Source organism: Onychomys torridus, chromosome 17 (genome assembly GCF_903995425.1).
Source record: "Onychomys torridus chromosome 17, mOncTor1.1, whole genome shotgun sequence".
In the NCBI taxonomy this organism is placed as follows: domain Eukaryota; kingdom Metazoa; phylum Chordata; class Mammalia; order Rodentia; family Cricetidae; genus Onychomys; species Onychomys torridus.
The window spans coordinates 17,674,922-17,696,714 of NC_050459.1; the positions used below are offsets into that span (position 1 = coordinate 17,674,922).

The 21,793-nt window shown below is 49.3% G+C and overlaps 1 protein-coding gene across 8 annotated transcripts in view; it reads left to right on the forward strand.

The window, feature by feature from the left end:
* Ank1 (ankyrin 1) overlaps positions 1–21,793 on the forward strand; it is a 186,582-nt gene that overhangs the window by 78,211 nt on the left and 86,578 nt on the right. For 2 of the 8 annotated variants that reach the window (XM_036166320.1, XM_036166321.1), the window contains exon 1: positions 15,144–15,182. The exons of 5 other annotated variants lie outside the window; for them this stretch is intronic. In XM_036166320.1, the coding sequence (XP_036022213.1) occupies positions 15,144–15,182 (39 nt within the window). Of the gene's footprint in view, positions 1–14,826; positions 15,183–21,793 lie in introns of those variants that run through there. One more of the 8 variants, XM_036166318.1, reaches the window with a different exon arrangement.

Consider the following 21,793-nt stretch of genomic DNA (forward strand, 5'->3'; position numbering starts at 1 on the left):
GGAGGGCTTTGCCATTGCTGTGATGCTGAAACATTGGTCCTCGGCATGGCTGTGCCCATGACAAGCAATACACATTTTACTCAGGACGTTACTTACTCCCTCCGACCTTCTTTCTTTTTCCGGTAGAGATGCTGCTTCTCCTCTGGTTCCTTCTGGCTGCACCCTTATCCGGCAGCTGGTTCCTCTTTGTTTGAGATCTCTTACACAAAATAAAATTTTAGGGCGGAATGACCACTCTGTATGCATGTGTGTAGAGAATTTGAAAACGTATAAAGTTTGGGGTTTTGTTGTTTTCACCGAACAATGCATTGAGGAAAGCTTGCTTCATGCCATCTTAATTCCCTGCCTGGAATCTCCCATAAAAATAGCCTTCTGTCAGAGCCCCTGGTCTTTCACCAGTTTTGTGAAAGCGTCTCCTGATGGGTAATAGATCAAGGAGAGAGGTTGGATGTTCGCTATCCATTGAGATCGTTTATTTCGGTTTTGAAAAATCCCTTCCTTTTCAATGTTCTTGTTTCTCCGTATGAAACATAGCCCTGGGCACATGCCCCTGGCTCCCACAGAAGCACCTGGTGTGAAGCACTGAGCGGGGTTAGCAGATTGCTCTTGAGGTATCAGGCACAAAGTGACGTTTAACAGGGACTCAAGGGTTAAGCGAATTGAGCTTAGCCCTGCTCTCTACTTCATTCACTTGCCGTGTGGGCACCATGAACATGGCCACCAGCTTTTGAATACACAGGATGTAGCCACATCAAGCATCGCCTGGGCCAGCCTTATACTGTGGCTTGCATCTTGTCTTAGCTTGTTGGAGCTAATTGTGTTTCTCTGTTTGTGTGTTTAACAGCACTGGGCTTACAGCCTTTGCTGACAGCTGACCTAGGTTTGTCTTCAGAACAGCCCATTTTAGTAAGCTTCCTGTCCGGCAGTGCTTTCAGGACTCTGGGGCAGGGATTTGTCGGGATTCCCCTCTTCTCTTACCTGTCACTCACCCAGGCCTTGAGCATCTTGGGATTGAGAAGGCCCAAGGAGATGCAGCTTTGCAACGGCCTGCAGTGGAGGCTCTTAACACGTCGAGAGCCTCGAGGAGAGCGGAGGCAGTCACCCAAAAGCAGTGGTCCAGAATTCCGATGGGGTCAGCTTTGGGATCTCAGAAGAGGGGGAGCCTTGCAAGAGGGGAGGTTCATGGGAAGTCTGAGAGGAGGGTTGGCCCACACTGGCTGTGAGGACAGACTTGGTGTTGACACTGGAGAAGGGAGGAAAGGGGCACTCAAGAGGAAAGGCTCTGAGCCCTGGGGTTTCAGAGGCCCAGAAAGGAGAGACATACATTTAAGGTAAGCGTGGGACCCACAAGGGCCTAACTTGGCTCTTCAGGGTGTTTGAATGATGTCAGAGCAACAGTCAGCAATAGAGGGTCCCCAGCAAACAGAAAGCCAGCTCTTATGGCATGCAGAGTAATTCTGTAATTCCAGCACTCTGGAGGCTGAGGCAGGAGGATTGCCAAAAGCTTAAGGCCAGCCTAGGATATATAATGACATGTGTCAAAAAAAAAAAAATTAGAGGAAAGAGGGGCCTGCAAGATGGCTGACCAGCTAAAGGTACCTGACATCATGAGATTTATCCCCAGAACCTACAGGGTGGAAGGAGAGTGTTGACTTAGACAAGTTGTTCTCTGACCTCCACGCCTGCACTGTGGCACACATATCCACTGCCCACACATAAACATGCAGTGAATGAATGAAAGATTGAATGAATGAATGAATGAATGAATTGTAATAATTTTTTTTAATGAGAAAAAACATTAGAACAGGATCCTGGCTGTGGGCAAGTGATGGCCTGGACCAGTGTGGAGGGAGGCAGATGGAAGCCCAAAGGTGGGGGATTGAGTTGGGAGGTAAGGAGTCCAGTGGAGGATAGAGACTAAGAGTCATCCGTCAGAATGGACACTGAGTTTGGGAAGGCAAAGTGAGAAGGGGAAAATGCTCCCTGAGTCCTTGACCAGACTGTGACCTAGGCCCACACAGGTGTGACCTCACAAATCATTGCACTTGACAGATAAGGACTTAGAGGCCCAGAACTCTTGGCTCATTTACTAAAGGCTGCATGGCTGTGGTAATGGGGTCTCCAAGCTTGGATCCTTCCCCAGTATCCTACTCGATTTTCATGGGCATTGTGCCAGGAAAGCAGGGACCCTGAGGAGAAGCAGAAGGTCGGCAAGGGCAGTCCTCCATGTAACACCATCCCACTGGGACTCCCAGGAATTGAAACCCTGAGCCCTAACTCCATGGGTGTGAGCCGTGACCCCCACATAGGATTTGAGTGGCGTCCTTTGGGACTTCACATCACCTACTTTCCCATTCCTTTTAAAAGTCTTAATGGGTCCACTGAGCAAAGAAGTTACCTCTGTTGCCAAAAATCAAATCCCAAACTCCTCCACAAGCATATGAACTTACACAGCAGCTGCACTATGGCATGTTTACTCAATCTACAGATGTGTCGTCATGGGGCCTCTGTCAGTGGCTAACTCTCAAATGCTGTGAATGCTGCATACAAAGCAATTGTGGAGACACCCACATACACACAAAAAATGTTTCTATGGAATAGATTCCAATCATTCACACGCTAAAAGTACCTGAAAATGATTTATTTTCTCTTGTCTTTTCCTACTTTCGGGTGAGTTCAGTGGCAGACATCTATCATGTAAAAAACGCTGTGGTGGTAGTATGGAGTTGTGCCATGAATCTCACAGAAGAAAGAAATAAAGCACAAAGCATTACGGGATTTGTTATGAGATTAATCCATTATACTCCTAAAGGATGCTCTGCTTTAATCAGAAAGTTTCTAAATGAAGTAGCAATCGTGGACGATTTTTGTTTTTATTCTGTTGGCTCTTAGGGGCTAGGGATGTTGGGGGTGTAAGCAGGATTGGGGTGAAAAAGGAGCAGAGGAATTGCTTGCAGGAGTCCCACTGTCAGGAAACATTAAAAGCGCGCAGCTGAGTGTTAGAATGCTCAGCTGATTTGTGCGTTTCTCCATTTCCTCTCCCAGCATCCTCCTGGGTTAGAGTGGGTGACATCGCTGCTGTTCTTGGGAACACAGAATGGTGTTCAGATTCTATCTCAGAAGGGTGTGGCCTCGGGAGCAGGGTGCAGGCAGGCAGATAGCAAGGGAAGGGTCTGGAAGAAGGCTGAGGGGAGTGTGAAGGGACATGGGGAAAAGAAAAGACTCACATGGCTGACGTCCCCAGAGGTCCCTTGGCTGTCTCAAGTAGGAACCGATTCAGCTGTGGTGTGCCTAGTGCATGACCAGAGAAGGGTTGATTCCAACTCTGGGGGAGAGAGCACTTTCCAACAATGAGATTATTACAGGGAAGGTATCTGCTCCCAGGCTCCAAATACAGGGGAGGAAGGGTGGGTCCCCATTGACCTTCATAGCTTTCCTCCAGCTGTTCATTATCAGCTAGACAGCTCTAGAGCTCTGGCAGGGGGGCCTGACTAATAAAGCTTGCTGTGTGCACTTACCAAACCTCTCTCTGTGGAGAACCGGCTTAGTCAAATGTCTCATTTCTCCTCCTGGGCCAGCACGGCTTCGGTAGTTCACACATGGTTGGGTTAATAGCTCTCTGTGGATATGGGGGAATCTTTCAGTCAGGTGAAATGGACTTGAGATGGGTAAAGATGCCTCTCCGGTGTGACTATTTTGGAAATGCCTATACTACTTAGGTACATAGACCTGCAACTTTTTCTGATTAGCTGGGGTCTAACGATCAAGTCAATGAAACACAAAATTTCGTAAGCTGAGGAGCGTAGAATTCTTTAATTTGAGATCCAGATTTGTACTTTGTCTATTCAGATTTGTGTAGGTGGTTGGAGTTTAAGATGAATTAAAAAATATAAGTAATTCACTCTAATAGGTTTTCCAGCGGAATGTGTAGATATTGGTTCCCTGAGATCACCTGAGATGGTTCTACCCTGTCTCTCCCAGAATTACAAAACACCTAGGGCTGGGGTGGAGCTCACATTGAGGGAGCATGCTTGCTGAACACACAGCTGAGTCATTTCCACACGATGATCCCACTAGGAAAGGAGATCTCATTTTGTGGAGGTGGAAATTGAAAAGATGGCCCGGTGACTTGTTGCCCATCTTGAGCATCTGTTGAGGGAGGAGAGTGACTTGAGCTTGAGTACCCTGAGCCTTTGAGTGCCTAGATAGGTCTCTCCCACGGCACCCTGACACTCTGGAATGTGGGGCCAAGTTGCCTGTTTGCACAGTTCTGCTGAGCCAGGGGAGTGGGTTCATATGGTATTCAAGAGGGGTCTCTGGGAATCATAACATAGTTAACACAAGAGACCACTAGTCAAGACTCCTGGGATTTGCCAGGATTCTGGGCAAACTTGAGGAGAAGGGAGGTTAAGGGAGCTGAGGAGTATATGTCTGTGTGTTGGAAGATGTCCCAACCTCAGAGTAGCTTGCCTTCTTGTCCAATAGAGTACCTTCTTATTGCGGCCTTCCAGAGGGAGACACGGGTAAAGATGACGAGGAGGTTTTGCACAAGTAGACATTGGCCTGTGCTCCCATTAGTAATTCCTTTAGTAAACTCCAAACACACTTGCCTACAGAAAGAGCGGTGAGTCTAGCAGTGTCCTACTCTCCTTATTTATCCTTCCCAGACCCAGCTGCCAATCTTCCCTCCCCTATCTCCTGCCCCAGCCTCCACTCCCAGCCCTGAGTGTCCACTCCTATCCCACCACCCTTAGCCCCTCACTTCCAGCTCCTAGGCAACCGAGCCTTACACTCTCCAACCTACTTTTGACCCGTTATCTTAAATTGCTTGGCCACACTGCAAGCTTTCTACACAAAGATGCCTCACGCATCCCTCCAAGAACATGAACTGAGCGACTCCTGGAGGAGGAAGAAACTCCTCAGAGGAGCTTCAGACTCACGAAAACCATTACCTCATCACCCCTGGTGACACCCACCAGGGATTGACTAGGACCCACTCTCCCTCCAGCAAGGGAGATGTCTCATCTATGAGGGGGAGGAGAGAGAGTAGATGCTGCAATCCTGAGTCACTCAGGTTAACACAGCAAACTCCTACAGGCCTTTGAGACACGCTGTCCTATTTATGAATTCAGCTGGAGTAGAAGAGGAAATGATTGGAGGTTGTTGGTTAAATCTAGAAGAGGTGAACTTGGTCTGTTACCTGGGTGGCTGTGCTCAGGTCAGTCTCCAGGGGGATCCTGAGGGCTGTTTGCCTGTGGGGAGCATACCGGAAGTGGCCTGGGTGAAGCGTCCCAGGCTGCCAACGGAACAGATTCTCCTGAAAGTGCCTTCCAGCTTGGTCCCAGCCAGATATCCTGGCTTCTTCTCTTTGTTCCTCAGAGTTTCTGAGCTTCCTAGTCATCCACAGCCCCGATGTCCACATCTTTAGGACATTGGAAAAGCGTGCTTACACACATAGTCTTGCCTCTATTTGCTGACTCCTCATCCCTTGGTTTTCTCTGGTTTCAGCACGCAAGGGGCTTGTGAATGTTGCCACAACCGCTGTGAGTTCACTTGTGCAACTGCTCTGTTGTATCCAGAGAACACTGTGCCCTTAGAACCATCCACACCCTCCCTGGCCCTCTTTTGCAGTGACCCCTGAGCCTTGGGGGGAAAGGCTGTGATACAGATCTCCAGTTTAGGGCCGAGCATCCTGCCATCTCTTATTCTCCACATCTTGATTAGTTGTGGGTCTCTCTGCCTTAAGCGTTCATCTACTGAAAAAGAAGCTTCTCCAGTTAGACTACAAAGCAGAATTATAGCAGTGGGGTCTTCCCTTAGAGCCTACGACCTGTCCAGCCACAGTTTCGTGGCCCCGCCTTTCTCTTCTAGTAGTGTGCTACTGTAGTACCTCCCAGTACTATAAGAGCTAGCCAATAGAGATGAAGCTTCCTGGTCAGTACCAGCTTGATTTCTCCATGTCCTGTGACTCGGGTATACAGTGTCTTCAGCAATAGGGTCATGCCATCAAGTTCTGGGGGTTAACCAAGGGCATTAGCAGAAACCCCAAAAGTTTGGGGATCTATGCGACCTCTGTGGCCAACAACTCCAAAAGTGGTAACCCATTCCTGACACTGGGTAAAAATAGTGTTTCAAGTGGGAGAGGAACATCCAGACTTACTTTGTCACTATGTATGTTAGAGGTGTTCAGATGGACCTGGGGGGTGTCCCTCACCGTGGGAGGGGTCTTCTGCAGGGGAGCAAAGTGGAGTGATGTTCAGTGTAGCTGAGTCCTTTTTATTTAAATAATTATAAAAAGGGAGACACAAATATTGCATTAAAAGATAGTTTAAAGAGGAGCCAGCCAGAATCCACAAGAAAAACTAAATAGAAAGGGAATGGTCTCCATTCAATTATTCAGAATGATGAGATCCATACAAAATGTTATGTATGGCGCCTGTTCTCTATGCTTGCCAGTGAAGAGAAAATAGGTCAGAGATATGGTGGTCTGAGCTGTAGGGTCCAGGTGGTAGTTTAACCCGAGTTGTGCTTTGCAATGCTTTGGGGCTGGGCAGAGAGAGGGAATCTCAGAAGTCAATGTACATCCGGTAGATCAGCCCCCTGCCATGGGGCTGGAAGGCAAGAGACCTACCTCGGTTTCTTTGGTCATCACACGTGATGGTTAATCTAGATTGTCAACTTGGTGGAATATAGAATCACCTACAAGATTATCTGGAATAGATTAGACTCTGGGAATACCTGTGGGGGTTATCTAGGTTAGGTTCACTAAAGTGGGGAGACCCACCCACTGTAGGTGGAACTGGTTCATGGGTTGGGGCTCTGAAGTAAATGCAGGGAAGCATTCACCACTCTGCTTCCTGAGATGTGACCAGCTGCCCCCTTCTCCTCTGGGCTCTGTGCCTTCCCTGCCATGATGGAAACGTATCCCTCCAGCTAGAAACTAGAACCAGCTCTTCCTTTCTTCAATTGCTGTTGCCGGGCATGTTGTACCAGCAATGAGACAAGTGTCCTTTCTGAGGACACAGGACCAGCAGGACAGGCTTAGCACTTGCCTTGGAGACCTTCTTTCTCCTGATTGGGGCAGCATGGCTAAAACCATAGGCTTGCCATTGGTGCTGTAACTCCAGGGAGCTCAGTGGGAGTAGACAGGGTCAGGTCAAGTTCACTGTTGCAAGACTGTTTTCCCACTGCTCTCGAAAAGGACAAGCTCCCGTCAGTGACCTGTCACCAAATCCTGGGGAGCCTACTTTCCTGTGGACAGTGACATAAAGAGTCTGCATTGCTTGGGGCTTTGACTAGTGCCTGGGGTCTCGTGTGAATAAAGAGAATCCCCCAAAATGATATTCTAGCAGTTCCTCCTATAAAATCCTGAAATTCACTTTTCTCACCTCATCTAATAATACCTTCAGTCCCCCTAAGAGAACCAAGCCCAGACCCCTGTGTCAACCTTGGGTGATTTGACAGCAAGTTACCTGGGGTGTCTATGTCTCTGCTGCTGCTTTTGTAGAGTGGGGGAGGGTAATAGTAGTAGTCACCCAAAGGAGGCCGAGGATTAAACATGTTATGCCATCTAAAGTGCTTTGAACAGTGTCTGGCTCATACATTTCAGCTATTCTTTTCAGAGCCTTCCCCTTCCTGCTCTTTTAGCTACATTTCATTGTCACCGAAGGGAGTCATCATGGGCCAATGCTGTGGCAAGCATCCAAATTCTGGTCCTTGGCGCTCCTTTCCTGATGGCAGACGTCGGGGCACAAGCCCCTCTGGAGCTGCAGGCCGCAATCGTTGTGGCTGGCAGTGGGCCATTCATCTTCTGTCTCTTAAAGAAGACTTGCTCTGATGTAGGAGAGGCCTAAGTGGGTCACTGTTTGGCTCTGCCTGCTCCACAAACTGACCCTTTGGGGCACATTTGCATGTCTAAGGAAGGGAAGAGCCCTAGCTTGCCCCCAGGTAAGTGTTACCAGTAGAACTGTCCAAGGGCATCCTCCAGTATTCCTCAAAACGGCAGTAGTCAAGTCCATGTAGCACCTTAAAAAAGTGTCCGAGTTAGCAGGGTGGGTGCGAGTGCAGCGTTACAATTTCCCCAGTGTGGGTGCTTTTTCCCCCCATAGTAGCAGGCTGGAGAGAAACTGTCCTTAACGTTTGGAAACACCAGAGATAGTTTAGTAAGTGGGACCTCCCTGGCAAAGCAGCTCACATGCGGCTCCAAATGTGTTTCATTTCCCTACAGTTCCCTGTCAGCAGCTCATTCTGAAGTCTCAGCTTCATGCACAGCCAGCTCTGTCTACAGGAGACATGCAGAGCTACGTGGCATGGGCTCTGCCCTCGGTGATGGGGATGCTCTTAGAAGCGTATTTATGACCGGGTTAAAGCACTCTGGAGGCTGGGGCAGGATGATTGTTGTGAGCTCAAGGTCAGCCTGGACTACAGTGAGCTCTAGAAACAGCCGTGATAACTGCGTGAGACCTCATCAGCTAAAAAAAAAAAAATTAAATTCTGTATCTCCCGTCATTCCCACATCTTCTCTCCTTTAACAAGGAAGTAGGGACCATGGCAGAACTGAGTGCTCAAATGCTTCCCCTGGGCCTGGACTTGGCCGTGTATCTCATGGAGGTAGTAAGGAAAGTCAGAGAGGTGAAGAATGGGATATGGTTCTTTCTAGAAGCATGGCCTAATGCTCTTGGATGGGAAGTAAGAAAACAGTGAAACTACCTTGGAAAACAGTGGTTCTGAGGATGTCCTAACAGGGACCATAAATAGCTCATGGAGCAATGAACAGTTTAGCCTACCAGCTTTGAAGGTGGGTTGTTTTGCCCAGATATGGCTTTCTTTAAAATGGGAAGAGATTAAATTCATTGAGATTCTAACTCAGCTGCTTTGTATGGTGTCTCTGATTGTGGCAGCATCATGCCAAGACTCACATCTGTTGTTTTGGCCAAGTCTGGAAGAAGCTTGTGTTTGGTTGAGCTGGGACTCAGTTTGGTCCTGTTCATCTCTAGGAAGGTACTGTCTCCATGCTGGGCCTGTGAGTTCCAAAGTGAGAGGATCTGTAAGGAGGCCTTACCCTCTCCTCACTCCTAGTGGCCCCAAAGGGAATATTTTCATGCTCAAGGCATGTCATTCTTTAGGAATTCTAGTTCTCTCTCCTACCAAAAAGAAAAAGGGAGATTAAAGTTTAGATCTGCGTCTGTACAGGAAACAGTCTGTGCTCTTCATCTGGCATTTTGATGAGCTACAGTGACTCTGGAACCTGTTTAAGGCTCACTATTGGGAAAATAATTCTGTCTCCTGCAGACTTGCCACTTGGTCTAATCTCCAGTCCTATTCTCTCCAGCCTAGGGACTGGGTCTCCCAGGTGCTGAGTACAATGGCCGCCAGGGAGGTCACACTTGGCTTTGATGTCATTGGCAAATTCTTGGTTGGAGTCTCTGCAGCGGTAGAAGGGGCTGGTGTTCCAGAACATATGATATTTGAAAGATATACAAAAACATGGATTTTTTTTTCCACACGAGGATTCAGAGGTATCAAAAAAACAAAGCTTAGCCCTGAAAAGACACAGCCAGCCAGCACGGACAGCTCTTCCAACTTATGGACTCATTCCGACTCAAATACCGTCAAGGCTGTGCCAAACAGTCGGCCTGTAACTCAAGCCATCCTGGGTCATATCTGATTCCAGGGACTGGGAAACCCCCATGTGTATGTGAGGAGAAAGTCCTAGATTCCGTCACACTCTGACACCCTACCCCTACCCCCCCCCCCCACTCCCACCCCCCCACCCCCCGCCATGATTATCTCCAATTTGCCAAAGGCCCCATGGAATCCATGCAGAGTTTTTCTTATGAGTTTAAAAATAGATTCCAAGGTGTCCAACCCTCTTAAAAGGAACATGACAGACATTAGTGCCAACACTGTGGGACCTGATACCCAGCCCCAGTCACCTCCTTAAATAGTCCCCCACATGCCGCCACTCCACTCAGGGAGGCTGGGTGCCCAGGGTTACCCTTTTAGCTACTGGGAGCTCACCACAGACTGTAAAAGAGGAATAGCCAGGGTTTTCTCTCTCTTTCCAGCTGCCCTGATATGAGTGTTCAGAGGAGCCACGTGGGCATAAGGCAACCATGCTGTGTTTCTCATGCAACTCAACATAACATTTAGATATCTACTTATTTTGCTGAGGGCCTCATACATACTAAGTACAGACTATAACATTGAACTGCACCCTCAGCCATTCAACAGAACAAAACAATGTTTTCTGAAACATTTCATGAAGATCCTTCCTAGTTACCTGGTGAGGAGAGTGTTGGAGGTAGTTATATATGTGAAGAATAACACTTTTGCAGCCCTGACCCTCCTGATGCCTCCCACACTCCACTGGGTGGTCCACTCCTGCCTCCTCAGTGTGATAAGCCTCCTGTCTTTCTCAGTAAAGGGCGGAGCACCTCAGACACGCCCTTATCAATGGTGCCCAGAGTCCTTAGGAGCCAGGGTGACTCCCTGTGTGGGTGATGGACAGGCTGATAGAAAAGGAACCGGAGCAATGCTGTCCCTGTGGATGAGCAGGATGATGCTACAAGGGGCCATCAGATGAGCCCTTGGCTGGAGGTACCAGGTCCACATAGCTGCATCTTGAGAGCTGTTTGGTAGCATAGAAAATTGCACATGGAAGACAGCGTATACAAAGCACAGAGATCTGGGGAGCAGATCAGAAACTCTCTCTAGACCTCTGAAAGTTTTAGAAAAAGCCTCAGCTGGGAAGAAGAGAGAGAAAGCAAGAGGATGTGTCAGCTGTCACTGACCGGGTGCCTGCGAGGCATCAGAGAATGGCGGGCATTTTCATGTCACCCATGTGACCCTTGGACAGGTAGACAGAATGGGTTTTGCTTCCCTGATGTGGAAGGCAATGTTCAGACATGCATTCTCCCTCGTGGGAACATCACAGCACACCTGCAGTGGGACCTGCTCACTGCTCACAGCCAGGGTGTAAAGCCCCCCAGGAAAGCAGATTTCTGTTGTCGTCAAGTGAGTTCCAAGTCTTTACTATTTCATGGAAAGTTATAGCAGGGCAGCTGTGGTGTGGCCTGAGGCGCTGGGATGCTGCTTTTGCCCTGGTTCATAACTCTGATATCCTGTTTTATGGGAGAGCCATTTGCATACCATATTAGTCAGCAAAGCTCACCCCTATTCCTCAGCATCCTGGAGGCTTATTGAGCTGAGAGAATCTCATTGTCTTGGGACTCTGCTTCAGGCTTCTGAACAAACCAACCAACCCCAAAGTGTTCTTCCCCAGTTTAAGAAGAGCTAAAGAATGAATGGCCCCTGGGGTGGGTAGGGAGGGCAGGCACGGCCTATAAAATGTCCATCAACCTGGGAACTTCCCACTTTACCAAGCCACCCACTCTCCCCTCCGTGAGACAAGGCCACACTGTGTAGACTGGACTGGTGTAGAATCCACTGTCCTCCAACCTCAGCTCCTGAGTGAGGGGAGCAGAGATGTCTAAGCAAGTCCAGCTAGGTTCCCCTCCTCCTAGTGTGGTCTCCTGACATGGTTTCAAGTGACTCTTCCTCAGTTGAGACCCTAGCACCTCATCATGCTTTCAAAGTGAGGGAACTATAGAAAAACTGGAACAAATTTGACAAGCTTGGGGAAGCTGCGGAGCCTGGGAAACTATGGGCTAGATAGAAGAAGGAGTCTAGAGGTGTTGCCAGCAGCTTCTGCCTTTTCTTCAGCCCACCAGTTCTGCTGTGAGTTGGGGAAGATCCCCATGGATGCTATGAGCAGCTATTCTGGGCACAGTGGGCACACCAAGCTTTGGAAAGTGTAGCATCTCGATGTAGGATAAACATGGGAGATGAGAAAGAGCGAGACCATATTTGTGGTCCAAGAGTGTAGTAACAATGGTGGCTAGAAACAATGTCTCGGAGTCCCCAGGGCCCAAATAGAACCTTGGAAATCTACCAGTTTCCATTGTCATCCCCATGACACCCTTTTATGGATTGTGAGTTGAATTGTCTCTCCCCTTGCTGCTGGAATGTTCTGTCTGGCCTGGTTGTTTCTACATCACTTTCATCCCATGACATATAGCATCCTGATGAGAAGTAGGCATGGACTATAATGTCAGCCTTGGAAATCAGCCCAGCTTTGTTCCAGTCATACAGAGAATGAGTAGGGAATACAGACCGTGAGGATCTAGCCATCTCTGCAGTGGGGTGCTTATGATTCAGTCGTGGTGTGAGGCTACCGTGCTTGGGAAAAGACACTGGGGAATTCATGTTTCTCAGAGGCTAACTCTAGGCCCAGAGGAGCACGTGCCTTAAGAGCCAGCTTTTCTTTTGTATTGATCCTTAGTATTCCTTTCAACTCAGGACTACTCCCCTCTCCGATCTTGGTTGATCTTCTCTATTTGTAACCTTCAGAATCTCAATCCCAATGGGGGTATGGATATTTCCAAAATTCTTGTCGGTCCTGGGTACAAAAGTCCTTTGACAGTCTCAGTGGCTTTTCCTTTACATGCACAGTCATGTGGGCTGTGTGCAATTTCTGGCCCACTGTGGCCATCTCATCTTTTTGTCTGTGGTTGTATATAATCCATATTGTTATACACCACACAGAATACTGACTTAGGAATTATAAGAATTAGATTTCAAAATTGAACTAGAAGCTTTTGGTATTAATCCTTGAATATTTCACTTGTAAGATTTCAGTTAATGCTACTTTTCAGACAGATACTCTGAATAGAAGGAATTTTATAAACAAAGGGCCATGACTGTAGATCAGAGGTAGAGTGTTTTCCTAGCATGCACAAGGCTCTAGTTTGATTCTTAGCATGATTCACACACACACACACACACACACACACACACACACAGAGAGAGAGAGAGAGAGAGAGAGAGAGAGAGAGATTAAATAGGAATAAATAATTCAGTTTTAAAATGAGCAAAAGATACGAACAAATGCATTGCTAAAAAAGAGAGGTAGATAACAGATGTGCACCTGAAAAGATATTATTACTTATGAAGGAAAATACAAATTAAAACCACCATGAGATATTGCCATATATCTGTTAGGATGTCTAACCTAAGAATGTAGACCAGCAGGCAGGAGGCAGATATTGACCAAAGGGGTCCCAAGAAACATTGGAAGTGATCCATATGTTCCTTATTTTAATTATGGTGATGGTGTTCTAGCAGTATGCTAATATCAAAACTTATCAAATTGTGCATGGCAAATATGCAATTCCTAATAAGTTAGTCACGCTTCAAATAGCTTGAAAATAGCCTGTCCGCACTTTCTGTAAGTCACATGATTTTTCTGAAAGTAAAAAACTAAACAAGTTGTTTATCTTCCATTTAAGTAGGGTGCTTTCTCTCTCTAAATATTAATGTTAGAAAGGAGCTGTGCTCTCCCCTGGGATGCTCCACTGTGCTGCAATCAGAACTGTTCCAGTAACCATAACTTATTCATTGAGGCTCTCTGTGCAGTGGCTTTGGGAAAACCTGAGAGGCAATGGGGAAGACGGTAACACTTGCAGTTTGGTACAGCACTGGGGGCATTTCCCAGAGTCTTGGAGGGTGTGTCTGTCTTCAAATTCAGCCTGCATTGCTGTTGGGGAGCCTCGGGCCTGGAGACCTGTGATATTTCTGACTTCAAATAGATCTGGCTGCATGGGTATGCCTCTTGGACAACTCTTGCTCTGTACTGATACCGTCTCTTTGACAAATGCCTTAGTCTGTTCCATGGTCTCCCAAGTATCTTTCTTCACTGCACACTTTCTTTTATTTTGCATGTATGTGATGTGTATGTGTTTGTATGTGGATGCGTGTGTGTGTGTGTGTGTGTGTGTGTGTGTGTGTGTGTGTGTGTAGGCTCGTTGTGTGAACCCATGTGTGCAGAACACCAAAGTTGCTGTCAGGTGTTTTCCTTGACTTCACTATTTATCAAGACAGAGTTTCTCACAAAGCCCAGAGCCCAGAACTTGCCTGTTAATTCCAAAGAGTCTGGCTAGCCAGCATCCCTGGGAATCCCCTGACTTTGCAACTCAAATGCTGGGATTCCATGAGGCCACCATGTCTGTCTGGCTTTTGTATGAGTTCTGGAGATCTGAACCTCAGGTTTTTATGGCAGACCTTATCTACTGAGCCATTTCCCAAGCCCACTGCCCTCTTTCCTTAGGAACCTTGACAGGGCTATTCATGGAAGGATCAGTTTGGCTGGGGTCCCCTGAGCCTTTGTTTCCTGGTGGTGACCTTGGCCTGTACTATGGACCTCTCTGAACTAGGCATTGTCCAGCTCACAGGTGGCTGAGGGCTAAGTGAGATAATGTCCATTAGTATACAGGTGTCCTGCATCCTCATTCTTCACACAAGACACTGCTGGACAAGTCTGACAGCTTTTTCTGACAATTTCTCATTAGTCGGTTGGCCTTGCTTGTAATAGTTATCAGTGACACAACGCTACACCAGCCCTTGACATGCTTTTGACATCTGCCCCAGAAATGACCACAGGAAAAGGTGGGTACCGTCCTAGAGCAGAAACCTGGACACGTCAACCAGGCCACCTCAAAACGGGAGGCAGTAGTATCACGCCTGTCGTTCGTTAGCTCCTCAGTTTCATTCACTGGGGCTCTGGCACAGACTCTGGAATAAGCTCTTTAATCTAGAGTCTCGGATATGATGGAAGAGCTGGAAATATACAAATCAGCCACGGGGCGCAAACAGACTTTGCTGAGCTCACGCTGGCCTGCGGCGGGTTCCCTGGCGGCCGAGGCAGGGCGAGAGCAGCGCTGTGCAGCTTGGAGCTCCTTGGCTGCATTGGCCGCGTGCGCCCGGCTCCAGCTTCAGCAGCCGCACCTGCAGCTCGGTGGCCTGTGGGGCTCGGTATTGGCGGGGCCTGTTTCCACGCCCCACCATCCGCACCCCCAAACACCCCGGCGATCGTGGCGCTGCGCTTTCCCGCCTGGCGCGATAATGGAGTGAAAATGACCCGGTGGCGTTAGCGGCGCGCAGGGTCGGGGCGCCGGAGCAGGCGTGCGCGGAGGGGGGTGGGGGGCGGCTGTATTTTTAGCCAGATGCCTCGTAAGTTGCCCGCGCGCCCCGCGCCGCCCAGCAGATAACGCCGAGGGAGCTCCGGTGTCAGCGGGCGCCGGGCGATGGCAGCACGGCCGCGCAGGTTGGGGACAGACCCTGCGGTGAGTGTCCGGCGGCGGCGGCCGCGCGGGTGAGGGGCGGGGGGGATGTGGGGGGGGGGGGACAGGGGCGGTACGCGCCAACTTTCCCGATCGCGGGCGGGGACGCGCTGGGTCTGCCCTTCTGCTGCCTCACGCCGTGGCTCCGCCGGATCCAGAGGAAAATTCCTCAGGCCTGGAGGCTGCTGCCATCCTAGGCTGGGCCCAGAAGACGCCCGCGGGCACGACCTGTAGCTGGCTGGAGCCAGGGGGCAGCTGCGCTGGGGCGTGTCGCCTCCCACTTAGCAGCAGAGCCAGGGTCCTGTGGGTTTAGCTGTAAGCGCCGCACGTTGGTCCTGACCCCAAGTCTTTAGAAACCCTCAAGTCCCCGAGGTCCTCTAGGGAGCAGAAATGAATGGGGCACAGGAAAGGAGATCCGTGCATGCCACAGCCAGCCTTTGTATTATTTTTGTTTTAACAATGGGAAAACTAGGATCTGACAACTTGAAGGGACGCCAGGCGTCAGGCAGCAAAGCAGCGATTGCGAACTGACAGGCAGGTCTTCCCCAGGTGGGCCCACCCAGCTTTGCACACAACCTAGCCTCCAAGGCAGGATGGGTCCCGCAGGGTTGTTCTGGGTGGGACCCAAAGGGAACCCAGGGCTGCTGCTCACACAGCTGCTTCTTTGGTGGCAGCTGATTTCCATTTCATCGTTGCCAGCTGTGGTCTGGTTGGGGTTCTGGAGACACTTTGCTAAGCTGTTGACAGCCTAGTTTTCTGGAAAGATATCATGAAAGTGTTGGTGGCCCAGGCCTTATGTCTGTTTCTACATAGTACAGAAAATTAACGCCAGGGCTACACGGAAGCTGGAACACTGCACTTGAACCCGAGGCCTGATAGAGGCCTGGAGGAACAGACCTGCCTTGTGCTGTCATGGGTGGAACCCAGGTCCTCATGCATTCTAGGTGAACACTCTACCACTGAGCTATCTCCCGGCCTGTCTTGCTTAGTCTTCTGGATGAGCCACCCCTACCCCCACCAACTCCACCCCTGCCCACCCAGGAACTACGAGACTGTCTGTCTTTCCTGGAGCTCCCACGATGGCTTTGCCAAAGAAGCTCCATTCTGCACAGCTTCGTTTCCATCTTTTCAGAAGGGAATTGGATGCTCAAAGCCTTGAGCAAGGAAGTTAGGATCGGCTGTAGGGGAAGTGTAGGCCTTCTCAAACCCCAGAGGAGGTGTGACCAGGGGGACCAGAGTGGGAAATGAACCGTTGTTCAGCCTGCAGTGAGTTTGGAGCCATGCTTGGAGTTACAAGGATGCTGATGTTTATTACCATGCTCCTGGAGTCTCGCTCCCAGAACACTGGTCTCCAAGTACAGGTGTTAGAGTCTGAGTATTCCAGGTAACCAGGGTTTACCCAATTTTATAACCCTCTCTGACTGGAGTCCCAGCAACAATTCCGTTCCCTTCTTTCCTCTCCCATTTCCTTCCTCCCATCAAATGTGCACACACCCTCTGAAGGCAAGCTAGTGTCCTCTCGCTAGAGCTGGACATGAGAGGAACCCCATCAGCATTTGAAAATGATAGCCGAATGCTTAAGAGAGACACCCTGGAAACACACTAGCTACATTCAAACCCTGGTCAATCCGCTGCTAGCTGTGTGAATGGACCAGTCACTTCACTTCTTTGTGAGCTGGCCACTTCATCTGGCGAAAGAGCAAGGGGGTGAAGAACACGCCCCATGGAGTTCTTTAGGAGGAGCAAATTAGCTGGTGTTGAATACTTAAAACATAAGGAGAGCTCTGAGCTTGCACTGAAATTTCAGGGGCATTGCATGGATTGAGCAGAGGAGATACATAAGAAAATGTATGTTGTGTACTCTCTGTCCCAATGCACACACGTGCACACATGCATGTGGGGGGGGGGGGGCAGGAGAGAGGGGGATGAAAATGTGAGGAAGAGATAAAGACACTGTAGCCTGAACAGGGCATCCAGGGAGAGTGATCACCTCCATAACCAATTGAGAACGTAAGCCATCTGTGGATTGACTTCCTGTGACAGAGAGCAGGCCTTCTCTGGGAACCCCAGTCCAGCCTTCTCTCACATTGCAGCCTCCTGAGGCTACGTGGCAGGGGATGAATGGACTTCAAGAGGGCCAACAACTTTGTTCTAGTTGATCAGAGGCGAAGCACCTGCAGTGATCTGGTACTTTTGCTTTCCTGGTTGGTATTTCGGGTCAGTGTTTTCAATGGAAGGGGTTGGGTTCTTTTGACCCTTCCTGCCCCGTTAAACCATTTAGACTGTTCCTGTGTGCATCAGGCACAGGAAGTTAAACTGGAGTAGTTGAACTAGACAGATGGGCAGTGAGGGAGGCGGGGCTGGAAAAAATAAGATAGTAGAGACGAGTCTTGTGAGCCAACTGAAATTGTTCCTGAATTGTAGCCTGAGCGTCATCTGCCAACACGCATCATGAATGAGTGTGGAGCAAAGCTGTGCGCCCCAGTTATGCCAATGGCCACTTTATAACTCAGCCACTGTATCCCAAGCTTTTTCTCTTTCTCTCTCCCTCTCTGTCATCCCTCCCACTCCCAACAGGACACCAGACTTGAAATAGAGCCGCAGTATGTCCATTGTAGAGTTAGAGGGCGTGGCACATGGTAGCTAGTGGGAGTAACATCATTATGGGCACTTCACCTCAAGAATGCCACTGGGTCCTGACTACTCTATCCTTTAGAAAACAAAATAAGACAAACACCACTGAGAATACACCTTGGCATCACAGGCTTAGTCATGCATATTGGTCTTCTTAGACCAATACTGAGCTGTAGAATTGGGGGAATCTTTTGCCTCTCCGACCTCAGTGTAACCAGCTCTAAAATGGGGATGATGATCACGCCCACCTTTCGGGCTATGGCTAGTGTAAGCACACTTGCCTGGTATGTGCACGGCCTCCAGTTCCATCCCCAGCCTCTCCAGTGTTGGCAAGGCACTTGGCTTAGGCCTTGCTGTCCTAATTGTCCTGGTTATGCACTAAGAAGCTACAAACGCCCTTTAGCCACCCGGCTGCAGATTGGCCCCTGTTCACCTGCTTGTCTGTCATACCCTTTCCTATTATCGGGGCTTTGAACAGGCAATGGTATCTGAGATTGCTTCTATTTTTATCCCTCCCACTTTCAGGTTTTCATCCTGAATCCTATTATTGTTGTGCTGTGAAAAGATAGCTCATTGGTGGAAAGAATGCCTCTTTAACGCTCTTCTTCTGGGGAGATAAACAATGTGTTTTCCAGCTTAGTTGAATTCAGAAAGCCCTTCTGAGTCAGCAGTCAGAGTGATCATCTGTAGGAGAAGCTGTGGGTCTGAGTCTGCTGAGAACTGAACTTCCAATGTTCAAAATGTTTCCTCCACCTCCATTGTCCTACCAAGGGAGCCGCTGCAGGCCAAGGGGGGCAGGCCTTGGCCTTGCAGTCAGATAACACTTCCAAGGGCTCAAAAGCTTTAGTACCTGCCCCAAGAAGCAAACAATTAAATAACTAGAGAGGAATGGGTTTTAGAAACATCTTTTAATCTAAAATCAAATTCCTTTGCCAACATTTCTAGATGTAAAGATGGCAAATGCTAAGCCAGGCGATGGTGGTGCATGTCTTTAATCCCAGCACTCAGGAGGTAGAGCCAGGCGGATCTCTGTGAGTTCGAGGCCAGCCTGGTCTACAGAGTGAGTTCCAGGATGGGCACCAAAACTACACAGAGAAACCCTGTCTCAAAAAACCAAAATAAGATGGCAAATGCTTAACATCCAGGAGCAGCATCCTCCAGCTGAGGTACTCAGGAGGGCCTTGAAGGCAAACAAGATAAATGCCCAGACCAGAGTGAGACAGAGCCCTGGGGTCCAGAAAGTAGCCAGATGCAGGCCTAGAGAGATAAGGCACAGAAATGCCACAGGGCATCAGAAAGGAGAGAAGCGGGCCTCCTGGCTCAGTGGGGCAGGTTGTGAGCAGGCAGCCTCGAGGCTTGGATTTGAACATACATAGTAGGTATATACATGGGCCTGAGGAAGACAGACTTGGGGACAGACTTCAATTCTCATGTTTGCTTCCCATCACAACTTGTGCTTGCTGTTGATGGGGGAATGGTCGGCACTGGACTGTTTAGCAGTATTTGAGAGTTGGTGGTTATGGACTGCACGTCTTCTGAGTTTAGGGCGGCTGAGCACTAGCATGCCTGTTAGTTTTCTGCAGCCGTGATGCCAGTGCACCTAAACTAGATATCGTAAAACAATAGGAGTTTGTTCCCTACCAGGCAGGATAACCAAAGGTCTAAATGAAGCCAGAGCAGGACCACACTCCTCGTAGGAGGGAAGCTTTTCTGTGTTCTGTCCTCTTCAAGGCCACCTGGCTTATGGCTCCAGTCCCCTCTCTGCTAGTCTCCTCTGGCTGTGCTTTTCTAAGGACGCTTCATACTGGATTTAGGGCTGGCCTAAGGAATCTAGGCTGATCTCATCTCGAGAGCCACAACTTCGTGACTTCTGCACAGACTCTTTGCAAATGAGAACATAGCACAGACTGTAGGAATAAGGGTGTTGACATGCCTTTGCAGGCACCGTTCAGTCCACTACTGCACGCTCTCTGAGAGTATGCTACAGGAAAAGGAAACGGACTTACCTACAGAAGGGAGGACACCATCAGTGGGGTTGTCTGGAGAAATAGTTTGCCACCTGGCTGCTCTGACGTGTTAAGTGCACTCTTGCATGTCTCATGTGCTGAGTGCTGTGCTTACCCCCTGCATTACCTGTTAATTCTCGGAAGTACCACAATGTTCAAAAAAGCCTTCTCCCTACTCTGTCTTTCAAATGGGGACCCAGGACAGCCATAGTGAGCCTTGCCTGCCCGCCAGTCCTCTGTGATCCCCGGTCTTGTCTGCATTAGCAGTGTCCCTCCCTGCCCCGGACTCTCACCCTCCAGCTGGTATTCATCATTTATGCAAACTGGTGCTCTGGGCAGCAGGGTCTTGCTCTACGTGTGTCAGGTGACCAAGTGGCAGGCAAGGAAGGGACGAAGAATTGTGCTGGGCACCTACGAGGCAAGGGCCACAGGACAGCAGCAGGAAAGCTAGGTGGTTAAGGGCATGGGATTTGGGACTGGAGAGATGTCTCAGAGGTTCTTTGCATGGACTGCTTTTCCAGAGAATGCAGGTTTGGTTCCTGACACCCACATGGCAGCTCACAACTGTCCATCATTGCAATTCTGTTTGCATACTTTCAAACAAAATACTCATACACACACACACACACACACACACACACACACACACACACACACGCACGCACGCACACACACGCACACACACACACACCAAAAAAAAAAAAAAAAAAACCTTGAAAAAACGAAGAGCCTAGGATTTCAGAACCATGCTGCCTACCTTGGAGTCCAGCTGTACCTCTTAGCTCAACTGTGACCTTACACCATCACCTCAGCTCTCCATTCTCCAGTGACTTCTCGTGTGAAACAGAGACTGCAGTGTTATCTGTTGCGTAGGGTTTTTAACTGGAGAATAATACCCACACATGGTGTTTACTTCTAAAAACACAAGGCAAAACCCATGTTGGCTTCTGTGCCTATGTTGCTGAATTGTTGACACTGGAGCCTGTATGATATCCTGATCCCCAGCAAGAACAGGGAACCAGTCAGGCCTGGAGGTACAGGCCTGCAGCCCAGTGACTTGGGAGGCTAAGATAGGGAGATCACAGGTTCAAGGTATGCCTAGGTTACAGAGGGTTTGAGGCCAGCATGGGAAACTTAATGAGGCTCTGTCTCAAAATTTAAAAAGAAAAAATGGTGGGTGTGGGGGTGCTGGGAATGTAGTTCAGTGACAGAGTGCTTGCCTAGTATGTGTGAGGCCCTGGGTCCAATATCTAACAGTGGAGGGGGAAGGAAGACTCCTGTAGCTTGGAGGCAGCCAAACCCAGCCATGTTGAGTGTTCACCATTGGAACTGGTTTGGGATCACTCTCTACTCAGTCTTTGCAAGGATGATCGTGTGTAAAAGTACCCAAAGGGAGGGATGCCTAAGCTATAGGGTGTAGTTTGTTGTTTTCACTCTTTGGGGGCCCCGCCCAGTTCCCAAATAAGTCACACACAGAGGTTTATTCTTTCTTATAAATGCCCAGTCTTAGCTTGGCTTATTTCTAGCAGCTTTTGTTAACTTAAATTAGCCCAGCTACTTTTGCCTCTGGGCTTTTTCTTTTTTTACTTCTGTATATCTTACTTTTACTCTTGCTCCATGGCTGGCTGGCTGGCTGGCTGTGTGGCTGTGTGGCTGAGTGGCTGGCTGGCTGGCTGGCTGTGTGGCTGAGTGGCTGGCTGGCTGGCTGGCTATGTGGCTGAGTGGCTGTCTGTCTGTCTGTTTGTGGCTGAGTGGCTGTGTGGCTGAGTGGCTGGCTGGCTGGCTGGCTGGCTGGCTGAGTGGCTGGCTGGCTGGCTGGCTGGATGGATGGATGGCTGGCTGAGTGGCTGAGTGGCTGGCTGGCTGGCTGGCTGGCTGGCTGGCTGGCTGAGTGGCTGGCTGGCTGGCTGGCTGGCTGGCTGAGTGGCTGGCTGGCTGGCTGGCTGTGTGGCTGAGTGGCTGAGTGGCTGGGTG